Source organism: Tachyglossus aculeatus, chromosome Y3 (genome assembly GCF_015852505.1).
Source record: "Tachyglossus aculeatus isolate mTacAcu1 chromosome Y3, mTacAcu1.pri, whole genome shotgun sequence".
Taxonomy (NCBI): domain Eukaryota; kingdom Metazoa; phylum Chordata; class Mammalia; order Monotremata; family Tachyglossidae; genus Tachyglossus; species Tachyglossus aculeatus.
The window spans coordinates 1831660-1858770 of NC_052095.1; the positions used below are offsets into that span (position 1 = coordinate 1831660).

The 27111-nt window shown below is 55.4% G+C and overlaps 1 protein-coding gene across 1 annotated transcript in view; it reads right to left on the minus strand.

Moving 5' to 3' along the window:
- LOC119946714 (death-associated protein kinase 1-like) overlaps window positions 1–27111 on the minus strand; it is a 79654-nt gene that overhangs the window by 7564 nt on the left and 44979 nt on the right. Inside the window, exons 11-15 of the mRNA XM_038768128.1 lie at window positions 25069–25296; window positions 12179–12277; window positions 9281–9358; window positions 7675–7897; window positions 63–201 (exon numbers count right to left, since the gene is read on the minus strand). Of these exons, the coding sequence (XP_038624056.1) occupies window positions 63–201; window positions 7675–7897; window positions 9281–9358; window positions 12179–12277; window positions 25069–25296 (767 nt within the window). The remainder of the gene's footprint in view (window positions 1–62; window positions 202–7674; window positions 7898–9280; window positions 9359–12178; window positions 12278–25068; window positions 25297–27111) is intronic.

The following is a 27111-nucleotide window of genomic DNA, read 5'->3' on the forward strand; positions in this document are numbered from 1 at the left end:
CCCGGTGCGAGCGCCTGCCCCACACCATCGTCAAGGGGCGATCGGCTCCAGGTGCCACCTACCGGTTTCGGATCTCCCTCAGTAGAGACGCGTCCTTGTCGTAGCTGAACTCGGCCCCCGCGGGGCGGGGCAGGCTCACGAGGTCGGCGTGGGTGGCCACCGGGACCACCTGCAGGGGGGTCTTCAGGCGGCCCCCAAAAGCTGAGGGGAGACAGATACAGCGGGGGGTGCGCAGGCGGAGTCAGGGCCGGGGAAAACGGCGGCAAGGTCAGGTCCCGGCAAAACGGCGGCAGAATCAGGGCCGGGGAAGACGGCATCAAAGTCAGGGTCGAGGAAAATGTCTGCCGAGTCAGGGCTGAGGAACGGCAGCAGAGTCAGGGCCGGGGCAGAGGGCGGCGGAGTCAGGGCCGGGGAAAATGGCAACAGAGTCAGGGCCCGGGAAAATGGCGACAGGGTCAGGGCCGGGGAAGATGGCATCAAAGGCAGGGTCAAGGAAAATGTCAGCAGAGTCAGGGCTGAGGAACGGCAGCAGAGTCAGGGCCGGGGAAGAGGGCGGCAGAGTCAGGGCCGGGGAAAATGGCAACAGAGTCAGGGCCGGGGAAAATGGCAACAGAGTCCGGGCCCGGGAAAATGGCAACAGAGTCAGGGCCCGGGAAAATGGCAACAGGGTCAGGGCCCGGGAAAATGGCAACAGGGTCAGGGCCCGGGAAAATGGCGACAGGGTCAGGGCCCGGGAAAATGGCGACAGGGTCAGGGCCGGGGAAGATGGCATCAAAGGCAGGGTCAAGGAAAATGTCAGCAGAGTCAGGGCTGAGGAGCGGCAGCAGAGTCAGGGCCGGGGAAGAGGGCGGCAGAGTCAGGGCCGGGGAAAATGGCAACAGAGTCAGGGCCGGGGAAAATGGCAACAGAGTCCGGGCCCGGGAAAATGGCAACAGAGTCAGGGCCCGGGAAAATGGCAACAGGGTCAGGGCTGGGTAAAACGGCAGCAGAGTCAGGGTGGAGGAAAACGGCGGCAGAGTCAGGGCCGGGGAAGATGGCGGCAGAGTCAGGGCCGGGGAAGATGGCGGCAGAGTCAGGGCCCGGGAAAATGGCAACAGAGTCAGGGCCGGGGAAGATGGCGTCAGAGTCAGGGCTGGGGAAAATGGCAACAGAGTCAGGACCCGGGAAGATGGCAACAGAGTCAGGGCCCGGGAAAATGGCAACAGAGTCAGGGCTCGGTAAAATGGCAGCAGAGTCAGGGCGGGAGAAGATGGCGGCAGAGTCAGGGCAGGGGAAAATGGCAACAGAGTCAGGGCCCGGGAAAATGGCAACAGAGTCAGGGCCGGGGAAAATGGCGGCAGAGTCAGGGCTGAGGAATGGCAGCAGAGTCGGGGACGGAGAAAATGTCGGCAGAGTCAGGGCCGGGGAAGATGGCGGCAGAGTCCAGGCTGGATAAAATGGGGCGGAGTCAGGGTGGAGGAAAATGGCAGCAGAGTCAGGGCCGGGGAAGATGGCGGCAGAGTCAGGGCAGGGGAAAACGGCAACAGAGTCAGGGCCGGGGAAAATGGCGGCAGAGTCATCGCCGGGGAAAATGGCGGCAGAGTCAGCGCTGAAGAATGGCAGCGGAGTCAGGGCCGGGGAAAATGGCAGCAGAGTCGGGGCCGGGGAAGATGGCGGCAGAGTAAGGGCCGGGTAAAATGGCGGCAGAGTCAAGGCCGGGGAAAATGGGGCAGAGTCAGGGCCGGGGAAAATGGCGGCAGAGTCGGGGCCAGGGAAGATGGTGACAAAGTCAGGGTGGAGGAAAACAGCGGCAGAGTCAGGGGTGGGTGAAATGGAGGCAGGGTCAGGGCCGGGGAAGATGGCGGCAGAATCAGGGCAGGGGAACATGGCAACGGAGTCAGGGCCGGGGGAAATGGCGGCAGAGTCAGGGCTGAGGAATGGCAGCAGAATCGGGGCCGGGGAAGATGGCGGCAGAGTCAGGGCCGGGTGAAATGGCCGCAGAGTCAAGGCCGGGTAAAATGGGGCAGAGTCAGGGCCGGGGAAAATGGTGGCAGAGTCGGGGCCAGGGAAGATGGTGACAAAGTCAGGGTAGAGGAAAATGGCGGCAGAGTCAGGGCCGGGGAAGATGGTGGCTGAGTCTGGGCAGGGGAAAATGGCAACAGAGTCAGGGCCGGGGAAAATGGCGGCAGAGTCAGGGCCGGGGAAGACGGCAGCCAAGTCAGGGTTGAGGAAAGTGTCGGCAGAGTCAGGGTTGAGGAAAAGGGCAGCAGAGTCAGGGCTGGGTAAAATGGCGGCCGAGTCAGGGCCGGGGAAAACGGCAACAGAGTCAGGGATGAGGAAAATGGTGGCAGACTCAGAGCCGGAGAAAGTGGCAGCAAAGTCAGGGTCAAGGAAAATGTCGGCAGAGTCAGGGCCGGGGAAAGTGGAAACAGATTCAGGGCTGAGGAAAATAGTGGCAGGTTCAGAGACGGGGAAAGGGGCAAAGAAAATGTCGGCAGAGTCAGGGCTGAGGAATGGCAGCAGAGTCAGGGCCGGGGAAGATGGCAGCAGAGTCAGGGCGGGGGAAGATGGCAGTAGAGTCGGGGCCGGGGAAAATGGCGACAGAGTCAGGGCTGGGGAAAATGGTGGCAGAGTCAGGGCTGGGGAAGATGGTGGCAAAGTCAAGGTCAAGGGAAATGTCGGCAGAGTCAGGGTTGAGGAAAATGGCTGCATAGTCAGGGACGGGTAAAACGGTGGCAGAGTCGGGGCCGGGTAAAATGGCGTCAGAGTCAGGGCCGGGGAAGATGGCGTCAGAGTCAGGGCCGGGCAAAATGGCGGCAGAGCCAGGGCCGGGGAAGATTGGCAGCAAAATCAGGAAGGAGGAAAGCGGCGGCAGAGTCAGGACCGGGGAAAGTGGCAGTAGAGTCGGGGCCGGAGAAAACGGCGGTAGAGTCGGGGTCGGGGAAAACGGCGGCAGAGTCGGGGCCGAGGAAAACGGCGGCAGAGTCGGGGCCGAGGATAACGGCGGCAGAGCCGGGCCGGGGAAGATTGGCGGCAAAATCAGGAAGGACGAAAGTGGCGAGAGAGTCAGGACCGGGGAAAGTGGCGGTAGAGTCAGGGCCGGGGAAAGTGGCGGTAGAGAGTCAGGGCCGGGGAAAGTGGCGGTAGAGTCAGGGCCGGGGAAAGTGGCGGTAGAGTCAGGGCCGGGGAAAACGGCGGCAGAGTCGGGGCTGAGGAAAACGGTGGGAAAGTCAGGGCCGGGGAAAATGGCGGCAGAGTCAGGGCCGGGGGAAATGGCGGCAGAGTCAGGGCCGGGGGAAAACGGAGGCAGAGTCAGGGCCGGGGAAAATGGCGGCAGAGTCAAGACTGGGGGAAGATGGCGTCAGAGTCGGGGCCGGGGAAAATGGCGTCAGAGGCGTCGGCAGAGTCAGGGCCGGGGAAGATTGGCGGCAAAATCAGGAAGTTGGAAAGTGGCGGCAGAGTCAAGACCGGGAAAAATGGCGGCAGAGTCAGGCCCGGGGAAAATGGCAGTAGAGTCAGGGCTGGGGGAAAACGGCGGCAGAGTCAGGGCCGGGGGAAATGGCGGCAGAGTCAGGGCCGGGGAAAATGCCGGCAAAGTCAGGGTGGAGGAAAATGGCGGCAGAGTCAGGGCCGGGGAAGATTGGCGGCACAACCAGGGAGGAGGAAAGTGGCAGCAGAGTCAGGACCGGGGAAAGTGGCGGCAGAGTCGGGGCCGGGTAAAATGGCGGCAGAGTCGGGGCCGGGGAAGATGGCGACAGAGTCGGGGCCGGGGAAGATCGGCGGCAAAATCAGGGAGGAGGAAAGTGGCAGCAGAGTCAGGACCGGGGAAAGTGGCGGCAGAGTCAGGGCCGGGTAAAATGGCGGCAGAGTCAGGGCCGGGGAAAATGACGGCAAAGTCAGGGTGGAGGAAAATGGCGGCAGAGTCAGGGCCGGGGAAGATTGGCGGCAAAATCAGGAAGGAGGAAAGTGGCGGCAGAGTCAGGACTCGGGAAAGTGGCAGTAGAGTCAGGGCCGGGGAAAACGGCGGTAGAGTCAGGGCCGGGGAAAACGGCGGTAGAGTCAGGGCTGGGGGAAAATGGCGGCAGAGTCGGGGCCGGGGAAGATTGGCGGCAAAATCAGGGAGGAGGAAAGTGGCAGCAGAGTCAGGACCGGGGAAAGTGGCGGCAGAGTCAGGGCCGGGGAAAATGGCGGCAGAGTCAGGGCCGGGGAAAATGGCGGTAGAGTCAGGACTGGCGGAAAATGGCGGCAGAGTCGGGGCCGAGGAAAATGGCGGCAGAGTCGGGGCCGGGGAAAATGGCGGCAGAGTCAGGGCCGGGGAAGATTGGCTGAAAAATCAGGAAGGAGGAAAGTGGCGGCAGAGTCAGGACTCGGGAAAGTGGCAGTAGAGTCAGGGCCGGGGAAAACGGCGGTAGAGTCAGGGCTGGGGGAAAATGGCGGCAGAGTCGGGGCCGGGGAAGATGGCGGCAGAGTCGGGGCCGGCGAAGATTGGCGGCAAAATCAGGGAGGAGGAAAGTGGCAGCAGAGTCAGGACCGGGGAAAGTGGCGGCAGAGTCAGGGCCGGGGAAAATGGCGGCAGAGTCAGGGCCGGGGAAAATGGCGGTAGAGTCAGGACTGGCGGAAAATGGCGGCAGAGTCGGGGCCGAGGAAAATGGCGGCAGAGTCGGGGCCGGGGAAAATGGCGGCAGAGTCAGGGCCGGGGAAGATTGGCTGAAAAATCAGGAAGGAGGAAAGTGGCGGCAGAGTCAGGACTCGGGAAAGTGGCAGTAGAGTCAGGGCCGGGGAAAATGGCGGTAGAGTCAGGGCTGGGGGAAAATGGCGGCAGAGTCGGGGCCGGGGAAGATGGCGGCAGAGTCGGGGCCGGGGAAAATGGCGGTAGAGTCAGGGCCGGGGAAAATGGCGGCAGAGTCAGGGCCGGGGAAAATGGCGGTAGAGTCAGGGCCGGGGAAAATGGCGGCAGAGTCAGGGCCGGGGAAACCGGCGGCAGAATCAGGGCCCGGGGAAGATGGCATCAAAGTCAGGGTCGAGGAAAATGTCTGCCGAGTCAGGGCTGAGGAACGGCAGCAGAGTCAGGGCCGGGGCAGAGGGCGGCAGAGTCAGGGCCGGGGAAAATGGCAACAGAGTCAGGGCCCGGGAAAATGGCGGCAGGGTCAGGGCCAGGGAAAATGGCGGCAGGGTCAGGGCCGGGGAAGATGGCATCAAAGGCAGGGTCAGGGAAAATGTCAGCAGAGTCGGGGCTGAGGAACGGCAGCAGAGGCAGGGCTCGGGGAAGAGGGCGGCAGAGTCAGGGCCCGGGAAAATGGCGGCAGAGTCAGGGCCCGGGAAAATGGCGGCAGGGTCAGGGCCGGGGAAGATGGCATCAAAGTCAGGGTCAGGGAAAATGTCAGCAGGGTCAGGGCTGAGGAACGGCAGCAGAGTCAGGGCCGGGGAAGAGGGCGGCAGAGTCAGGGCCGGGGAAAATGGCGGCAGAGTCAGGGCCCGGGAAAATGGCGGTAGAGTCAGGGAGGAGGAAAATGGTGGCAGTCAGGGCCGGGAGAAATGGCGGCAGAATAAGGGCCGGGGAAGATGGTGGCAGAGTCAGGGCCCGGGAAAATGGCGGCAGGGTCAGGGCCGGGGGAGATGGTGGAGTCAGAATGACTTCTAGACCGTGAGCCCACTGTCGGGTAGGGACCGTCTCTATATGTTGCCGACTTGTCCTTCCCAAGCGCCTAGTCCAGTGCTCTGCACACAGTAAGCGCTCAATAAATACGACTGAATGAATGAGGGCTGGGGAAGGTGGCAGGATCGGGGACAGGGAAAATGGCACCAGAGTTAGGGCCGGGGAAGCCGGAGGCGGTGGCGGAGTCAGGCCAGGGGAAGATGGTGTCTCCCATCCATGCCAGCTCCGCCACCCTTCCAGGTCTAACATCATCATCATCAATCGTATTTATTGAGCGCTTACTGTGTGCAGAGCACTGTACTAACAACAACAATAATAATAATGGTATTTGTTAAGCGCTTACTCTGTTCTAAGCGCTGACCCCCTCCCTCCCAGGCTGCGGCTCCTCACACTCACCTTCTCACAGCCCGCGCACAGGCTGGACGCGCTCACCGACCCTGGGGGGAGGATCCCTTCGCGATTCGATCGTAATGGTAATACAGGTGGCAGAGCCGGGATTCGAACCCGTGACCTCTGACTCCCAAGCCCGGGCTCCTCATAATAATAATAATGGCATTTATTAAGCGCTTACTATGTGCAGAGCGCTGTTCTAAGCGCTGGAAGGGGGGGGGGTTCATTCATTCAATCGGATTTATTGAGCGCTTATTGTGTGCAGAACACTGGACTAAGCGCTTGGGAAGTCCAAGCTGGCAACATAGAGAGACGGTCCCTACCCAACAGTGGGCTCACAGTCTAGAAGGGGGAGACAGAGAACAACACAAAACATATTAACAAAACAAAACAAATAGAATAGGTATGTACAAGTAAAATAAATAAATAGAGTAATAAATCCGTACAAACATATATACATATATACAGGTGCTGCGGGGAAGGGAAGGAGGTAAAGCGGCGGCGGGGGGGATGGAGAGGGTGAGGCGGGGCAGAGCCAATCGTAATGATAATACAGGCGGCAGAGTCGGAATTCGAACCCGTGACCTCTGACTCCCAAGCCCTGGCTCTTTCTAATAATAATAATGGCATTTGTTAAGCGCTTACTCTGTGCAGAGCACTGTTCTAAGCGCTGGGTGGGGGGGTTCATTCATTCATTCATTCAATCATATTTATTGAGCGCTTACTGTGTGCAGAGCACTGTACTAAGCTCTTGGGAAGTCCAAGTTGGCAACATCTGGAGACGGTCCCTACCCAACGGTGGGCTCACAGTCTAGAAGGGGGAGACCGAGAACAAAACAAAACATATTAACAAAATAAAATAAGTGGAATAAATATGTACAAGTAAAATAAGTAAGTAAATAGAGTAATAGAGGGTGTTACAAGGTGATCGAGTTGTCCCACGGGGGGCTCACAGTCTTAATCTCCATTTTGCAGATGAGGTAACTGAGGCTCAGAGAAGTGAAGTGACTTGCCCCAGGTCACACAGCAGACATGTGGTAGAGCCGGGACTCGAACCCAGGACCTCTGACTCCCAAGCCCGGGCTCCTTCCACTGAGCCAGGCCGCTTCTCACTTGTCACACTTAGCTGTGTGACTTTGGGCGAGGCACGTCACTTCTCTAGGCCTCAGTGACCTCATCTGGAAAATGGGAACCAGGGAAGCAGCGTGGCTCAGTGGAAAAGAGCCTGGGCTTTGGAGTCAGAGGTCATGGGTCCAAATCCCAGCTCCGCCAACTGTCAGCTGTGTGACTCTGGGCAAGTCCCTTAACCTCTCTGTGCCTCAGTTCCCTCATCTGTAAAATGGGGATGAAGACTGTGAGCCCCCGTGGGACAACCTGATCACCTTGTAACTTCCCCGGCGCTTAGAACAGCGCTTGGCACATAGGAAGCGCTTAATAAATGCCATCATCATTATCATTATTATTATTATTATGGGGATGAAGACCGCGATCACCTTGTAACCCGCTCGGTGCTCAGAACGGTGCTTGGCACATAGTAAGCGCTTAATAAACGCCATCATGATGATTGCGTTTATATAAAGAAGGGGATGGCCCGAAGGCCGGACGACGCGTTCCCGGGGGCGGCCGCCGCCGCCGGGAAGCCGACCTACCTGCGGGCTTGGAAGCCAGGGGTGAAGGCGGGCCTCGGGCCGCGGGCTGGGCGGGCGGCCTGGCCCGGCGGCGGCGGAAGAGGCCGCGCAGGAGGCCGCACTTGAGGGAGTCCACCAGGGCGGACTTGCCGGCGCCCGACGGGCCGAAGAGCTTCAGCTTGATGCGGGGCTGCGCGGCAGGGCCCGGGCGCAGCTGCTGGGAGAACGCCGTCCGCTGGCTCTCCTGCGGCGGAGCGGGGTCCGGGGGGCGGGGGGGAGGTGGGTCCCTGACGACGACACCCCCCGCGACCACCGGCCCCTGACCCCCCGACGGTCTGCCCGCCCGCCGCCCTGCCCACCTCCCCCCCCCAACCCCCCGGGCACCCGCCGGGGATGGGGGGGTCCCCTTCTGCCCCTCTGCGAGCGGGCAGGGAGGGAGAGGGGGGCGCGCCAACCTGGGGCCCTAGGGGTCTGTGGCGGGGGGGGGGGGGGTGTCTCCGGAGGTGGGGGTGATTCCGGGGATGTCTGGGTTGGAGTCCAGGGGTGTATGTGTGGGTGAATTCTGGAATGTGTGTGTGTGGGGGGGGGGGAGAGAGAGAGAGAGAGACAGAGAGAGACAGAGAGAGACAGAGAGAGACAGAGAGAGAGAGAGAGACGGACAGAGAGAGAGAAGAGAGACAGAGAGAGACAAAGGGAGAGAGAGGGAGACAGAGAGAAGGAGACAGAGAGAGAGACAGAAAGACAGAGAGAGAAGAGAGACGGAGACAAAGGGAGAGAGAGACAGACAGAGAGACAAAGGGAGAGAGAGGGAGACAGAGGAGACAGAGAGACAGAAAGAAGAGAGACAGAGAGAAAGACAGAGAGAGAAAAGAGACAGAGAGAGACAAAGGGAGAGACAGGGAGAGGGAGACAGACAGACAGAAGGAGAGAGACAGAGACAGAAAGAGCAGAGAGAAGAGAGACAGAGACAAAGGGAGAGAGAGCAAGAGAGGGAGAGGGAGACAGAGAGAGGGAGACAGAGAGATGGAAAAAGAGAAAGAGAGACAGAGAGAAGAGATGGAGAGAGACAGAGAGAGCGAGGGAGGGAGACAGAGTGAAGGAGACAGAGAGAGAGAGACAGAAAGAAGAGAGAAACAGAGACAGACAGAAGAGAGACAGAGAGAGACAAAGGGAGAGAGAGAGAGAGAGAGGGAGACAGACAGGAGAGAGACAGAGACAGAAAGAGAGAGACAGACAGAAGAGAGACAGAGAGAGGTAGAAAGAAGAGAGACAGAGAGAGAGACAGAGAGAAGAGAGACAGAGAGAGAGGGAGGGAGACAGAAGGAGGGAGACAGAGAGAAAGAGAGAAGACAGAGACAAAGAGCGAGAGAGGGAGACAGAGAGGAGACAGAGAGAGAGACAGAAAGAAGAGACAGAGAGAGAAAGAAAGGAGAGAGAGAGAGAGAGAGAGAGAGACAGAGAGACAGAGAGACAGAGAGACAGAGAGAGACAGAGAGAATAGGACTCCCGTCCGGTGGAGTGGGGGCGGCGGTGAGGGGCTGGGTCTGGGGTCCGGTTCCGGGGTGGGGGCGGGCGGCCCCCCCCCCACCCCCCACCCCAGGCCCGGCCGGCCGGCTCACCCACCCACCTTCCTCAGCCTGGCGAGCAGGGCGGCCACGGGCTCGTGGTGCTGGTCCTGGGCCAGCTCCTCGACCGTCTTCCCCTCCTGCGGGCACAGGGGCCGTCAGCCGCCACAAGCTCGCCCCCCGGGGCCCGGACCCCTCCCTCCAAGGCTTTCCTTGTTTGCTTTTTCTTTCAATCGTATTTATCAAGCGCTTACTGTGTGCAGAGCACTGTACTAAGCGCTTGGGGAGGACAAGTTGGCAACATAGAGAGACGGTCCCTACAACAGTGGGCTCACAGTCTAGAAAGGCTTCAAACGGTTGGGGCGGGGGTGGGGGTGGGGGGGGGGGGGTGGCGCGACTCAGCCCTTTCCCCGCCCCCGGGGGACCAGCAGCCGGCCCAGAGAGGGCGAGTAACCCGCCTGAGGTCACACAGCAGGTTATTTTACTTGTACGTATTTGCTATTCTAGTTATTTTATTTTGTTAATGTTGAGCATCTAGCTTTACTTCTATGTATTCTGATGACTTGACACCTGTCCACGCGTTCCGTTGCCCGTCTCCCCCCGTCTAGACTGTGAGCCCGTTGTCGGGTAGGGACCGTCTCTATATGTTGCCGACTTGGGCTTCCCAAGCGCTTAGTACAGTGCTCTGCACACAGTAAGCGCTCAATAAATACGACTGAAGAATGAATGAATGAACGAATGAATGAACGAACGAACGAATGAATGAATGAACGAACGAACGAACGAACGAACGAATGAATGAATGAATGAATGAATGAATGAATGAATGAATGAATGAATGAATGAATGAATGAATGAATGAATGAAGAGGCCAAACTCGGGGAGACTGACTCTCTGGACTATCTTCCCCAGCTTGGACAACATCTATCCTCATTATAAGCGCTTACTACAGTGCTCTGCACACAGCAAGTGCTCGGTACATACGATCAAATATCGTCATCATTACTTGTTAATCACCTATAACAATAATAATGGCATTTATTAAGCGCTTAACTATGTGCGAAGCAATCAATCAATCGCATTTATTGAGCGCTTACCGTGTGCAGAGCACTGTACTAAGCGCTTGGGAAGTACACCTTGGCAACATATAGAGACAGTCCCTACCCAACAGTGGGCTCACAGTCTAAAAGGGGGAGACAGAGAACAAAACCAAACGTACTAACAAAATAAAATAAATACAATAGGTATGTCCAGGTAAAATAAATAAGTAAATAAATAAATAAATAGAGTAATAAATATGTACAAACATATATACAGGTGCTGTGGGGAAGGGAAGGAGGTAAGATGCGGGGGATGGAGAGGGGGACGAGGGGGAGAGGAAGGAAGGGGCTCAGTCTGGGAAGGCCTCCTGGAGGAGGTGAGCTCTCAGTAGGGCCCTGAAGGGAAGAAGAGAGCTAGCTCGGCGGATGGGCAGAGGGAGGGCATTCCAGGCCCGGGGGAGGACGTGGGCCGGGGGTCGATGGCGGGACAGGCGAGAACGAGGTACGGTGAGGAGATTAGCGGCGGAGGAGCGGAGGGTGCGGGCTGGGCTGGAGAAGGAGAGAAGGGAGGTGAGGTAGGAGGGGGCGAGGTGATGGACAGCCTTGAAGCCCAGGGTGAGGAGTTTCTGCCTGATACGCAGATTGATTGGTAGCCACTGGAGAATTTTGAAGAGGGGAGTAACATGCCCAGAGCGTTTCTGGACAAAGACAATCCGGGCAGCAGCATGAAGTATGGACTGAAGTGGGGAGAGACACGAGGATGGGAGATCAGAGAGAAGGCTGATGCAGTAGTCCAGAAGCACTGTTCTGTTCTGTCTCTTCCCCCTCTCTTCTGTCTCTGTCTCTTCCCCCTCTCTCCTGTCTCTGTCTCTCTGCTTCTCTCTGTCTCTTCCCCCTCTCTCCTGTCTCTTTATCTCTCTGCTTCCCTCTGTCTCTTCCCCCTCTCTCCTGTCTCTTTGTCTCCCTCCTTCTCTGTCTCTCCCCCCTCCTGTCTCTCTGCTTCTCTCTGTCTCTTCCCCCTCTCTCCCGTCTCTTTGTCTCTCTGCTTCTCTGTCTCTCCCCCCTCCCATCTCTGTGTCTCTCTGCTTCTGTCTCTCCCCGCTCTCTCCTATCTCTTTGTCGCTCTGCTTCTGTCTCTTCCCCCTCTCTCCCGTCTCTTTGTCTCTCTGCTTCTCTGTCTCTTCCCCCTCTCTCCCATCTCTTTGTCTCTCTGCTTCTCTCTGTCTCTCCCCCCTCTCTCTTTGTCTCTCTGCTTTTCTGTCTCTCCCCCTCTCCTGTCTCTGTCTCTCTCCTTCTGTCTCTTCCCCCTCTCCTGTCTCCTTGTCTCTCTGCTTCTGTCTTGTCCCCCTCTCTCCACTTTGTCTCTCTGCTTCTGTCTCTTCCCCCCTCTGTCTCTCTGCTTCTCTAGGTCTCTCCCCCCCTCCTATCTCTTTGTCTCTCTGCTTCTGTCTCTTCCCCCTCTCTCCCGTTTCTTTGTCTCTCTGCTTCTCTCTGTCTCTTCCCCCCTTTCCTGTCTCTTTGTCTCTCTGCTTCTCTCTGTCTCTTCCCCCCTCCTCTCCACAAGATTGTGAGCCCATTGTTGGGTAGGGGCCATCTCTACATGTTGCCGACTGGTACTTCCCGAGCGCTTAGTCCAGTGCTCTGCGCACAGTAAGCGCTCAATAAATACAACTGAATGAATGAATGAACCCCTGACACTCCCAGGCACCTCCAAAGCCCTCCTGAAACCCCACCTCCTCCCGGAAGCCCTCCCTGACGACTTGCCACACCCCACCTGTTTCCCGGAGCTGCCGATTAGGTGAGCGGGGCCGGGGGTGACCGGAGGGTGTCGGTGGGGGAACCTTAAACCACGAGCAGACGGGCTCCGGGAGTGGGCACGCGTTGTACGGAGCGGGAGAGTGGAGGGGGCCGGGGGCTTACCGGAGTGCAGGCCTCCACGTCGGCCCCGCAGAGGCAGAGATGGCAGACCACCGACAGGAGCCCGTTGCTGGCGGCCACGTGCAGCGGGGTCCACCCGTCCTGCGGGGCGAGAGAATCAATCAATCGTATTTATTGAGCGCTTACTGTGCGCAGAGCACTGTACTAAGCGCTTGGGAAGTCCAAGTTGGCAACATCTAGAGACGGTCCCTACCCAACAGTGGGCTCACAGTCTAGAGAGAAAGCGGGGGGGCGGCCGCTGAGGCCTGGGGGGCTCCACCTGCCCATCTCCGCGCCCCCAGATCTGCCGTCCCACAGCTCTCCCTCCCGCCACGGCCCCCGCCTCCTCCGGGAGGCCTTCTCCTCCTGGAGAAGCGGTGCGGCTCAGAGGAAAGAGCCCGGGCTTTGGAGTCGGAGGTCACGGCTTCAAGTCCCGGCCTCCGCCAATCGTCAGCTGGGTGGCTTTGGGCGAGTCGCTTCACTTCTCTGGGCCTCAGTTCCCTCATCTGGAAAATGGGGATGAAGACCGTGAGCCGCCCGTGGGACAAACTGCTCACCTTGTAACCTCCCCAGTGCTTAGAACAGTGCTTTGCACATAGTAAGCGCTTAATAAATACCATCATTATGATTATGATTATTATTCCCCGACTGCTCGCCCCCGACTCTGTGGTCCCGGTGGCCCCAGCCGGGCTGGGGCGTGAACTCCGGCGGGAGGAGGGGGCGGATTTTCCGTCCGCTCTGTTCCATCCGCCCTCTCCGGTCCCTCGGACCGTCCAGCGGTCCCTCCGTCCCTCCGTCCACGGCCACCGTCGGCGGGCAGATGAACCGGCCACCCAGAATGCACTCCGAGGGGCCGGTGGCCAGAGGTGGCCACGGGCCAGCGGAGTCGGGGACGTGACCGCGGCCCGTCCGGACGCCCACGAGGAGACGGACGAACTCCCACTGTGGACCCCCGATCAATCCATTGTCCTCTCCCAGCGCTCTGCACACGGCAAGTGCTCAATAAATACTACTGACTGACTCTGGAGACGGATGAATCGTTTTTTTCTTATGGTAGCTGTTAAGTGCTTACTATGTGCCACGCCCTGTACTAAGCGCTGGGGTAGATAATAATAATAATAATAATCATGGCATTTATTAAGCGCTTACTATGTGCAAAGCACTGTTATAAGCGCTGGGGAGGTTACAAGGTGATCAGGTTGTCCCACGGGTGGCTCACGGTCTTCATCCCCATTTTCCAGATGAGGTCACTGAGGCCCAGAGAAGTGAAGTGACTTGCCCGAAGTCACACAGCTGACAGTTGGTGGAGCCAGGATTTGGACCCGTGACCTCTGACTCCAAAGCCCGGGCTCTTCCCACCGAGCCATGCCACTAGGTACGCGTTACTCAGGTTGGACCCAATCCCTGTCCCACGCGGGGCTCCCGGCCTTCTTCCCCATTTTCCAGATGAGGGAACTGAGGCCCAGAGAAGTCAAGTGACTGGCCCAAGGTCACACAGCAAGCAGGTGGCAGAGCCGGCTGCTCTCTCCGCTAGGCCGCCCCGCTTCTCTACTAATAACCTGGTCGCTTTGTCGGACTCCCGGATTCCCCTAGGAATTTCGTGCTGGATGGGAAAGGCAAGGATGGCAACAAGGGAGGAAACCGTGGAGGCCGTACCCATGGGGACAGCACCCAAGGGATGGCACCTTCCGGGATCGGGAACGGGGGCGGGGGGACAAGCAGCCGCCGGGCCGGTAACTGCGAGGATGGGAACACTGTGGACGGTCAAGGCGAAGGTGGGAAAAACAAGGACCCTGATCTTGGAGATGTTACCCTGCGCGGACGGTAGCCAGGGGGACGGTAACCATGGCAACAGTCACGGCAAGGATGGGGATGCCAAGGAAGGTGACCAGGAGACGGAATCAATCAATCAATCAATCGTATTTATTGAGCGCTTACTGTGTGCAGAGCACTGTACTAAGCGCTTGGGAAGTACAAGTTGGCAACATATAGAGACAGTCCCTACCCAACAGTGGGCTCACAGTCTACAAGGGGGAGACAGAGGACAAAACCAAACATACTAACAAAATAAAATAAATAGAATAGATATGTACAGGTAAAACAAATAAATAAAGAAATAGAGTAATAAATATGTACAAACATATACACAGGTGCTGTGGGGAAGGGAAGGAGGTAAGATGGGGGGATGGAGAGGGGGACGAGGGGGAGAGGAAGGAAGGGGCTCAGTCTGGGAAGGCCTCCTGGAGGAGGTGAGCTCTCAGTAGGGCCCTGAAGGGAGGAAGAGAGCTAGCTCGGCGGATGGGCAGAGGGAGGGCATTCCAGGCCCGGGGGAGGACGTGGGCCGGGGGTCGATGGCGGGACAGGCGAGAACGAGGTACGGTGAGGAGATTAGCGGTGGAGGAGCGGAGGGTGCGGGCTGGGCTGGAGAAGGAGAGAAGGGAGGTGAGGTAGGAGGGGGCGAGGTGATGGACAGCCTTGAAGCCCAGGGTGAGGAGTTTCTGCCTGCTGCGCAGATTGATTGGTAGCCACTGGAGGTTTTTGAGGAGGGGAGTAACATGCCCAGAGCATTTCTGGACAAAGACAATCCGGGCAGCAGCATGAAGTATGGATTGAAGTGGGGAGAGACACGGGGATGGGAGATCAGAGAGAAGGCTGACGCACTAGTCCAGACGGAACAGGGCGAGGACCCAGCCACCGCTGGGACAGTCCATCACTTGGTCCATCGTATTTACTGAGCGCTCCCTGTGGGCAGGGCACTGTACTCGGCACTTGGGAGGGGGCGAAAGAACAACAGACACGTTCCCTGCCCACGAGGGGCTTCCAATCGAGGGAGAGTAACTGTGAGGATGAATAATAATAATAATAATAATAATGGCATTTATTAAACACTTACTATGTGCAGAGCTCTGTACTAAGTGCTGGCGATGGAACACCGCGGAGACGGCAACAGCGAGGACGGTAACCGTGGAGACACAAACCGCATCCTCCCAAGTGCTTAGTAGAGTGCTTCTCATCCAGTACACTAAACTCCTTGAGGAAAGGGATCACATCTACGAGCGTTATTGTCCTCTCCCACACGCTCAGTACAGTGCTCCGCTCCTTGCGGGCCGGGATAGCGTCTCCTAACTCTCTCCTCCTTTCCCAGTGCTCACGCTGGGAAGAGCCCGGGCTTGGGAGCCTGAGGTCGTGGGTTCGAATCCCAGCTCCGCTACTTGTCAGCTGGGTGACTTCGGGCCAGTCACTTCGCTTCTCTGGGCCTCAGGTGCCTCATCTGTCAAATGGGGATTAAGTCTGTGAGCCCCACGTGGGACAACTTGATTACCTTGTAATAGTAATAATGATTATAATGATGATGGCACTTATTAAGCACTTTCCATGTGCAAAGCGCTGTTCTAAGCGCTGGGGAGGTTACAAGGTGATGAGGTTGTTGTGGCAGACCTAACATCTGGGCCTAGGTAGTAAGCCAGGCCACCTGGCCTTCCATGCTCACAGGAAGACCTACAAGGAGCAATGATGGAAGTCAGGCTGCTAGATAAATAACTTGGCGCTGTTCTGAGAATTGCCTTGGGAACGTGCCGATCTAGGCATGAGCTCAGCCTTGCTGATAAGCTCAGCCTTGCTGATGAGCTCAGTCTTGCTGATGAGCTCAGTCTTGCTGATGAGCTCAGTCTTGCTGATGAGCTCAGCCTTGCCGAGGAGCTCAGCCTTGCCGAGAAGCTCAGCCTTGCCGAGAAGCTCAGCCTTGCCGAGAAGCTCAGCCTTGCTGAGAAGCTTGCAGTCGTCCACCTGTCCCCTGACTCCCTTGAGGCTCCTCACTGTATAACATCCTCCACAGTGTGCTGAATAAACAGTCTCCTTGTCCACCTTGAGACTCGCCTGCCCCGTGTTCTTCCATTGCGCGTGCCCGTCTCCCCGCTGCGCCGGACGCGTGGAGGCAGACGGCAACAAGTGGCGCCCGAACAGGGACAGGGACCTGAACCCTGGACCCTCAGACTCAGCACCACAACCCTCACGAAGCAACTCATCACCGCGCAGTGACTCCCCAAAGAACGGAAGAGGTGAGGGCATTTAAGTTTACTTTCGTTTTCAAACACCAGGCTTACAGCAGGGAAGAAAATGGGACAAATTCAATTCCGTTCTCGGAATCATTATATCCAATTACTTAAGGATGTTGTAAAGGATGTTGTAAAGGTTGATTATCACCACTGCCCAGATTGAACAACTTTTGGAATGCGTGGAAAGATGCTGCCCTTGGTTTCCAAAGGAAGGAATAATGGATTTAGAACGATGGGAAATAGTGGGAAGGCAGATGAGTTCCAGACTACGAGAAGAAGGACCCCAGGCTTTTCCTATCGCTGCGTTCTCCATATGGAACGTATTAATGATTTGCCTTACTCCTGAACACAAAATTCCCTTGAGGGAAAAGTTGGCGGGGATAGATGTGGCCTCCGGCCCGGACAAAGCTATGATTTCTCCGGACCCCCCTTTGCCTCCCCCGCCTGAATCTGCATTGATAGACTGTAATCCCGAGCAGTGGCCGAAAGGAAAGTGGAATCCTTTCACTGAGCCAGCTCCTTCCGCTCCACCCCCTCCACCACCCCCTCCATGGGTCCTGAAACCAGCACAAACACCTCTGCAGCGAGCGATGGGGGCTGCTATGGAAGGGGGAGAGGAGATACCTATTGAACCGTTGATGGGTTTCCCTGTGATGGCGCAACCTGACCCTGCTAATCCTGGTCAGTTAATACGTACCCACGAACTCTTGAATTTCAAATTATTAAAAGAAGTGAAACAGGGTGCTGTGACATATGGACTCACGGCTCCTTATGTGCTGGCACTCATAGAAAGTATTGCTTCCTCAATCCTTTGCCCGTGTGATTGGCAAACCTTAGCCGAGACTGTCCTGGATGGCGGAGACTATTTGCTTTGGAAGGCAGAATTTTTTGACTGGTGCGCGGAGCAAGCGCGTCGCAATGATCGCGCCCAACCTCCAGTTCAAATCACTTTCGAGATGCTTACAGGGACTGGGCCTTTTGCGGACACTGCCAAGCAATTAACTTACACTCTGCAAGCATATCAATAAATAATGATAGCGGGGAAAGCTGCATGGCAAAAGCTCCCGGCGAAAGGAGAACAAAACCCCAGTTTTACAAAAATTTTACAAGGACCGTCAGAACCATTTGAACAATTTGTCAGCCGCCTGACGATGGCTATCCAGCGCAGCGTCAGTGATAATGAGGCGGGAGTTATTTTTTTGAGACAGCTGGCTTATGACAATGCTAACCAAGACTGCAAGCGTGCCTTAGCTGGGGGCAAACGGACCTTGTCCATCACTGACATGGTACGCCGATGTCAGGATGTAGGGACAGCCTCTTTCAATGCTAATCGAATGGCCGCAGCAATGCAAAGACAAACTAAGGCAGACATGGTGTGATTTCACTGTGGAAAGAGCGGACATTTGGCGAAGGATTGTCGTAGCCCACGACAGAACTTTTCCAGACCACTACCAGCCTCAGTATGCCCAAAATGCAAAAAAGGACGCCACTGGGCTTCTGAATGCCACTCGATGCTCTCAAATAATGGCAGCCCTGTGCCGGGAAACGGACGCAGGGGCCGGCCCCAGGCCCCAACAACAATAGGGGCAGCGATCTCTCTGCAACACGCAGGTGTTCCAAAGGAACAGGCTCTGACTTCTCCCGACAACTGTCCACCATCGGCGAATTGCAGCGAGCCACTAGCGGCTCCGCTGGCCTCGACCTCCCCGTGGTGGGATACTTGATTATAACACCTGAGGTGGGGGTTCAACGAATCCCCACTGGGGTCGCCGGCCCTCTCCCGAAGGGTACTGTGGGACCCATATTGGGCCGTAGCGGACTAACTCAAAAGGGGCTGATTGTCCTTCCGGGAGTGGTGGATGAAGACTATCTGGGGGAATTAGCTGTTTTGGCATACAGTCTTCGGGTTGTGCAACTCCCTGAATGTTCACGCATTGCTCAATTGGTGATCTTTCCTTTTTACGCTTTAGGCTCCGTTCGGACCGAGGATCTGCGGGGGGCAAAGGGTTTTGGCAGCTCCGGCATAGGAGCTTATTGGTCCGCTGTCATTGGGCAAGACCAGCCGAGATTGACAGTCCGTTTAAATGGGCGAGAGTTTATTGGTTTGGTAGACACAGGGGCTGACCGTTCGGTCCTAACAAAAAGGGGCTGGCCCCCGGCATGGCCACTGCAAACCGGGGCTGCCCCGTTGGAAGGCATCGGAGAGGTTACCTTCCCCTCTCAAAGTGCCGCTTACCTACACTGGGAGCTTGATAGCCGATCAGGATACATTCAACCATATGTGTTAGATCGCCTCCCCGTTAACTTATGGGGACGTGATCTTTTAGGACAAATGGGGGCCGTAATTACGACCGACAATTGTCACCCGTGTAATTCACCGCGCCCTTTTCCTTCGCGACCACTGCAAAGGTCGGGGTCAACCGCCCAACAGCCCAACGAATAACGTGGGCTTCTGATGCACCAGTACGGGTGGAGCAGTGGCCGCTACCAACCCCGAAATTGGCTGCTTTACAAGTGATAGTCACGGAACAATTAGCGGCGGGGCATATTGAACCCTCCGATAGCCCTTGGAATTCCCCTGTCTTTGTGATAAAAAAGTGCTCGGGGGCCCGGAGGATGTTGACTGATCTCCGAGAAATCAATAAGACGATGCAGCCGATGGGAGCGCTGCAACCTGGGCTCCCGAACCCGGCTATGATCCCTAGAAATTGGCCGATATTAGTAGTAGATATTCAGGATTGCTTTTTCCCTATTCCGCTCCACCCGGACGATCGTATTCGATTCGCGTTTTCAGTCCCTGTGGCCAACAGGACTCAACCTACTGCGCGATGTCATTGGACGGTCCTCCCCCAGGGAATGAAAAATAGCCCCACAATGTGCCAGACTTACGTTGCGCTTCTGATAGCGCCACTCCGCGTTAAGTATCCTGAGGCATATATTATTCACTATATGGATGACATACTCTGTGCTTGCGCCACCGCAGCCCAACTACACGCCTTACGGCCTGCTCTTCTGGTGGCTCTAGAATCTGGAGGGCTGCGGGTTGCACCCGGGAAAGTCCAGACAAAACCCCCGATCACCTATCTGGGACATATTTTGACAGATCGGACAGTGTCCCCTGTGGCCCCTACCTTGGATGTTTCAAAATTAAAAACCCTTAATGATTTCCAAAAATTACTGGGGGAATTAAACTGGGTGCGCCCTTATCTTGGAATCCCCACCGATCAATTATCTCACCTTTTTGCTACCTTGCGAGGAGCCCCGGAGCTCTCTTCCCCCCCCCGCTCCCTTTCACCACAAGCCGCCCGGGAGTTAGAGCAGGTAGTCAAAAAATTGGCTCAGGCTACGGTGGACCGTGCCACCCCAGGGATACCCTTATCCGCCGTTGTCGTTCCCACCTCTGTCATGCCTACAGGGGTTATATGTCAAGAACAACAATTGGTTGAGTGGATGCATTTGCCCACTCAGCCCCACCGCTCTGTTTCCCCATATCTGACTTTGGTAGCCCAGTTATTGGGTCGTTTAATTCGGCGCATTACCGTCCTTTCTGGGACCGGACCCTCCACATTATACCAACCATATACTTCAGATCAACTTGCCACACTTCTTGGCAACGATCCCGATTGGCAGATCCTTTTGGCAATGCGTACCGGGGCTTGGGTTTCTGGTCTCCCAGATATTCCACGATTAAAGGTTTTCTCACCTTTTGCATGGGTATTCCCCTGCATCACGGTTCCGGACCCGATACCGGGGGCTACCACAGTTATTACAGATGGAACGACAGGCCGAGCCGCCTATTACTGTCCTCCGGACACTTCCCGCGTTATCCCCGTTCTGTCCCATTCCGCTCAACACGTGGAACTTGGAGCTGTGATGTTAGTCCTTCGCGATTTCCCTCAATCACTTAATATTACCTCAGATAGCCGGTATGCATGCTCTGTTACTCTTCACATTGAGACTGCTGCGCTCCGGTTTTCCGAGGCAGCCATTTTTCCTTCGTTCCAGGAACTTCAAGCAACGATTCGCGCTCGTTCTCATCGTTTTTACATTTCTCATATTAGGGCGCATTCGTCCCTCCCCGGACCATTGGTTGAAGGTAATGCTTGTGCGGACCCACTTACTAGGGAAATTGCTAGCGCACCAAGGGCGATTATTTCTGTTGCACCACTGTTGGCTCCGGCTCTTCTCCCTTTAGATGCTACAGCCGCAGCCTCGCAAGCCCACCGGCGCTTCCACCAAGGGGCGGGAATGTTGCGCCGTCAATTTGGCATTTCTCGGGAAAGCGCGCGGGCTATTGTGAAAGCTTGTACCTCCTGTGTTACTACATTACCTGCGGCCTCTGAAGCCACGAATCCCCATGGTCTTGCGCCAAGAAAGCTGTGGCAAATGGACGTCACGCATTACCCTCCTTTTGGCAGATTGGCTTTTATTCATGTTACTGTTGATACCTGTACATTATTTACTTTTGCGTCGGCTCACACTGGTGAATCAGCCAAACATCTTATGGGTCATTTGTTTCTCGCTTTTGTCTTTATGGGAATTCCACAGGTATTGAAAACCGACAATGGCCCCGCATATACTTCTAAGGCGTTCCGGTCTTTCTGTAATATTTTTGCTATCCGCCATGTTACGGGTATTCCATACAATCCCACGGGTCAAGCCATTGTCGAAAACCGTCATCGTTGGCTCAAAGCTTTTTTGGAAAAACAGAAAGGGGGAGATGAACTGACTTCTCCCCATAGACAATTACAATCTGCTATATATACCCTTAATTTTTTAACTATGGATGACAAAGGTCTCACCCCTGCTGAAAAGTGGGGTGGCAGGGACATTAAAGAACACCCTGAAAGAGTCAAATGGAAGGACCCTCTCACGCGCCAGTGGCGAGGACCAGGTCCCTTATTAACATGGGGCCGAGGGTATGCTTGTGTCTTTCCAGAAACTGAGGACCGCCCGATCTGGGTAACCACAAAGAACATACGTCGCGCCCTTTCTACAGCACGCCCTCCCTCACCCTGCATACTTCAGGAGCTGACAGAGAACCAGGATACACACTCCGCGACCCTTCCTCTGGAGGATCAGCAGCAAAGTTCCTAAAAATGATGATTGCTTTCCTGATTCTCGCCTCCTCCACTGTTGTGATTACTGAGGACTATTGGATTTTTGTTCCGTACCCTCCGTGGGTGTGACCAGTTACGTGGCAAGATCCAGTGGGAGATATTCTCACTAATGCTTCTGACCTTGTAGGGGGGGATGCGATTCCACGGGAGGGACCAGGAGAAGAGGCACTTGTCAATGTCTCCCTCCTTGCTACTCGCACTCAACTTTCTTTTCAACGTTGTGATTATCGTTAGCCTCATATCTGTGTGACCCCATATTATTATAATGCCACATTTCCCGGGTTTTCGTGGTCCGCGATCCGAAATCGGCTCCAAGGAGCCTGGCATTCTTCAAATGTCTCCCTTGATTTGTCACACCTTGCCTCACTCTCCGATGCTATGCAAAATACCCCTCCCTTGACCATTCCTGCCGATATTGCTTCACCGATCATTTCTGCCCTTGAGGCGGTTAATCCTTTTAATTGGCTCTCAATGCTGCTTCATAGTCTCCCATATATTATTTTGTTGATCTTGGCCCTGTTTTGCCTGCCCTGCGTTGCCCGATGGCTATCTGTTTTCCTTTGCCCGCTTCTTACTCAACTCCATGCTTTGCAATTGTTTCAAAAACAAAAAGGGGGACTTGTGGCAGACCTAACATCAGGGCCTAGGTAGTAAGCCAGGCCACCTGGCCTTCCGTGCTCACAAGAAGACCTACAAGGAGCAATGAAGGCAGTCAGGCTGCTAGATAAATAACTTGGCGCTGTTCTGAGAATTGCCTTGGGAACGTGCCGATCTAGGCATGAGCTCAGCCTTGCTGATAAGCTCAGCCTTGCTGATGAGCTCAGTCTTGCTGATGAGCTCAGTCTTGCTGATGAGCTCAGTCTTGCTGATGAGCTCAGCCTTGCTGATAAGCTCAGCCTTGCTGATAAGCTTGCAGTCATCCGCCTGTCCCCTGACTCCCTTGAGGCTCCTCACTGTATAAAATCCTCCTCCGTGTGCTGAATAAACAGTCTCCTTGTCCACCTTGAGACTCGCCTGGCCTGTGTTCTTCCATTGCGCGTGCCCGTCTCCCCGCTGCGCTGGACGCGTGGAGGCAGACGGCAACAGGCTGTCCCACGGGGGGCTCACGGTCTTCATCCCCATTTTCCAGATGAGGGCACTGAGGCACAGAGAAGTTAAGTGACTTGCCCAAAGTCACACAGCTAACAATTGGCAGAGTGTATCTACCCCGGCGCTTAGAACAGTGCTCTGCACGTAGTAAGCGCTCAATAAATGCCATTATTATTATTATTATTATTATTATTATTATTATTATTATTATTATTATTATTATTATTATTATTATTATTATTATTATTATTCTCTGGGCCTCAGTTCCCTCATCAGTAAAATGAGGTTTAAGACTGTGAGTCCCCCGGGGGACAACCTCATCACCCTGTAACCTCCCCAGCGCTTAGAACAGTGCTTTGCACATAGTAAGCGCATAACAAATACCACCATTATCATTATTATTATTACAGCGTTTTGCACACGGTGGACTTCTTGAGGCCGGGGATCACGTCTGCTAACTCTACAGCCCTCTCCTGAGCGCTCAGTCCAGTGTCTCACACCCAGGATGCTCCTTAGGGGCACCGACTCTGTGTTCCGCTCCTGCGATCCTATTCCAGGTGCCTGGTACGCTTAGTCCAGTGCTCCGCACACAGCGAGCGCTCAATAAATACGATCGAAGAGTACAGTGCAAGAAGCAGCGTGGCTCAGTGGAAACAGCCCGGGCTTCGGAGTCAGAGGTCATGGGTTCAAATTCCGACTCCGCCAACTGTCAGCTGGGTGACTTTGGGCAAGTCACTTCACTTCTCTGGGCCTCAGTTCCCTCATCTGGAAAATGAGGATGAAGACTGCGAGCTCCCCGTGGGACAATCTGATCACCTTGTAAGCTGCCCAGTGCTTCGAACAGTGCTTTGCACATAGTAAGCGCTTAATAAATGCCATCATTATTATGATTATTCTTTGTGCCTCAGTTACCTCATCTGGAAAATGAGGGTGAAGACTGTGAGCCCCCCGGGGGACCACCTGATCACCTTGTAACCTCCCCAGCACTTAGAACAGGCCTTTGCACATAGTAAGCGCTTAATAAATGCTCTCATTATTATTATTAAGTCACTTAACTTCTCTGTGCCTCAGTGACCTCATCTGGAAAAGGGGGATGAAAACTGTGAGCCCCCTGTGGGACAACCTGATCACCTTGTAACCTCCCCAGTGCTTCAAACAGTGCTTTGCACATAGTGAGCGCTTACTAAATGCCATCATCATTATTATTATAATTATTATTATTAATATTATTATTATTATTACTACCCTGTGTGCCTCAGTTGCCTCATCTGGACAATGAGGAAGAAGACTGTCAGCCCCCTGTGGGACCACCTGATCGCCTTGTAACCTCCCCAGCACTTAGAACAGTGCTTGGCACATAGTAAGCGCTTAATAAATGCCATTATTATTATTATTATTATTATTCTCTGTGCCTCAGTTGCCTCATCTGGAAAATGAGGATGAAGACTGAGAGCCCCCCGTGGAACCACATGAACACCTTGTAACTTCCCCAACGCTTAGAACAGTGCTTTGCACATAATAAGCTCTTAATAAATGCCGTCATCATCATCATTATTATTATTATTACTATTATTATTATTATTATACACCCGGCAAGTAGGCACTCCCACAACTCCACTGACTGGTCAGTCGGTTAGAGAAGCAGCGTGCCTCAGTGGAAAGAGCCCGGGCTTTGGAGTCCGAGGTCACGGGTTCAAATTCCGGCTCCGCCAACTGTCAGCTGGGTGACTTTGGGCAAGTCACTTCATTCATTCATTCAATCGTATTATGTTGCCAACTTGTACTTCCCAAGCGCTTAGTATAGTGCTCTGCACGCAGGAAGTGCTCAATAAATACGACTGATTGATTGATTGGTTGAGAGAGAATCTGCTTCGCTGATTAAGACTGTGAGCCCCCCCCCGTGGGACAACCAGATCACCAAGAAACGGTGTGGCTCAGTAGAAAGAGCCCGGGCTTGGGAGTCAGAGGTCATGGGTTCCAATCCCGCCTCTGCTGCTTGTCAGCTGGGTGACTCTGGGCAGGTCACTTCACTTCTCTGGGCCTCAGTGACCTCATCTGGAAAATGGGGATGAAGACCGTGAGCCCCCCGGGGGACAACCTGACCACCTTGTATCCACCCCGGCGCTTAAAACAGTGCTTGGCACATAGTAAGCGCTTAACACAGTCTTCTACACTGGGAGCCCACTGTTGGGTAGGGACCGTCTCCATATGCTGCCAACCTGGACTTCCCAAGCGCTTAGTACAGCGCTCTGCCCACAGTAAGCGCTCAATAAATACCACTGAATGAATGAATGAACAAATGCCATCATTATTCCAGCGCTTTGCACCTAGTAAGCGCTTATCAAATACCATCATCATGATATTATTACTGTATCCCCACAGCGCTTTGCACCTAGTAAGCGCTTAACAAATAGCATCATTGTTATTATCATTACTGTATCCCCACAGCGCTTGGCACATGGCAAGCGCTTAACAAATGCCGTCGTTGTTATGATTATACCCGCAATCCCGGCCGGCCCGTGGATTCTCCCGGCCTCCTGAGCTGGAAAACCCTCCCGATCCCAGAAACGCAGCACGGGACCCGGCTCCCGATCCCGGCTCGGGTCGCCGCCGGGCCCGGCTGGCCTACCTCGTTGGCGGGGTCGCGTTGGCAGCGGGCATCGCAGAGGGCGGTGATGACGGGCAGGTGGCCGTCCCTGCAGGCCACGTGCAAAGGGGTGTCCCCGCGCAGGTCGCGGGCGTCCAAGCCACAGCCCCGCTCCCGGCCCCGAGTCGCCGTCGCCGCCAGCAGCAGCAGGGTCCTCACCACGTCCGTCTGGCAATGCCGCACGGCCAGATGCAGGGCCACGTGCCCCTCCTGCGGGCAGGCACCTCAGAGCCCGGTCCGCCCCGTCACCCGCACCCACCCCGGGGCCACGCCCTGGACCCGGGGAGGAGGGTGCGAGCTCGGGGCGGGCGGCCCGGGATCGATCGCCGAACAGCTCTGGGCCTCGGTTTCCCCCTCCGGATAGGGGGTGGCGGGGAGCGGGGCCTGCACAGGCCGGGCGGTCGGGAGCCCCGGTTCCGGCACTCAGTACGGCACTTGGCACGTCATAGGCCTCTCCATCCCCCCCATCTTACCTCCTTCCCTTCCCCACAGCACCTGTATATATGTATATATGTTTGTACATATTCATTACTCTATTTACTTATTTATTTTACTTGTACATATCTATTCTATTTATTTTATTTTGTTAGTATGTTTGGTTTTGTTCTCTGTCTCCCCCTTTCAGACTGTGAGCCCACTGTTGGGTAGGGACTGTCTCTATATGTTGCCAACTTGTACTTCCCAAGCGCTTAGTACAGTGCTCTGCACACAGTAAGTGCTCAATAAATACAATTGATTGATTGATTGATCGATTGATTAGGCGCTTAACACGTGGCTCAGTGGAGAGAGCCCGGGCTTGGGAGGCCGAGGTCGTGGGTTCAAATGTCGGCTCCGCCAACTGTCAGCTGGGTGACTTTGGGCAAGTCACTAACGGGGATGAAGACCGTGAGCCCCACGGGGGACAACCGGATCACCTCGTATCCTCTCCGGCGCTTAGAACAGTGCTTGGCACGTAGTAAGCGCCTAACAAATGCCATCATCATCATTATTATTATTATTATTATTATTATTATTATTATTATTATTATTATTATTAACAAATATCATCATTTTTATTCTAGCCCTGGCCCTACCACCGGCCGTGTGACCTCGGGCAGGCCATTGAACCTCTCCAGGCCTCAGTTTCCCCCTCTTTCAATGGGGATTAGACAGTTTCCCCCTCTGTCCCCAGATAAACCATGAGATGAGGCAGTGTGGCCCTCTGGGAGTCAGAGGACCCGGATTCTCCCCCCAGCTCTGCCACTTCTCGGCTGTGTGACCTAGGACAAGTCACTTCTCTTAGAGGAGCAGCACAGCCTTAGGGGACGAGCCCGGAGCTGGGGGTCAGAGGACCTGGGTTCTCATCCCGGCTCCGTCACTTCTCAGCTGTATGACCTCGGGCAAGTCACTTCACTTCTCTTAGGTTGGTATTTGTTAAGCCCTTACTATGCGCCGAGCACTGTTCTAAGCGCTGGGACAGATACAAGGCTGTCAATCAATCAATCAATCGCATTTATTGAGCGCTTACTGTGTGCAGAACACTGTACTAAGCGCTTCGGGGCTCACAGTCCTGATCCCCACTTTCCAGATGAGGTAACTGAGGCCCAGAGAAGTGAAGTGACTGGCCCAAAGTCACCCAGCTGACAAGTGGCGCAGTTGGGATTCGAACCCACGTCCTCCGACTGCCAAGCCCGGGCTCTTTCCACTGAGCCGCGCTGCTTCTCATAAGCAGCGTGGCCAAGTGGAAAGGGCCTGGGGATCAGAGGACCTGGGTTCAAACCCAACCTCTGCCTCCTAGTCTGCTGTGCGATAATAATAATAATAATACTAATAATGATGGTATTTGTTAAGCTCTCACTATGTGCCAAGCACTGTTCTAAGCGCTGGGGAGGTCACAAGGTGATCAGGTTGTCCCATGGGGGGCTCACAGTCTTCATCCCCATTTTCCAGATGAGGGAACTGAGGCCCAGAGAGGTGAAGTGACTCGCCCAAAGTCACCCAGCTGACAGTCGGCGGAGCCGGGATTTGAACCCACGACCTCTGACT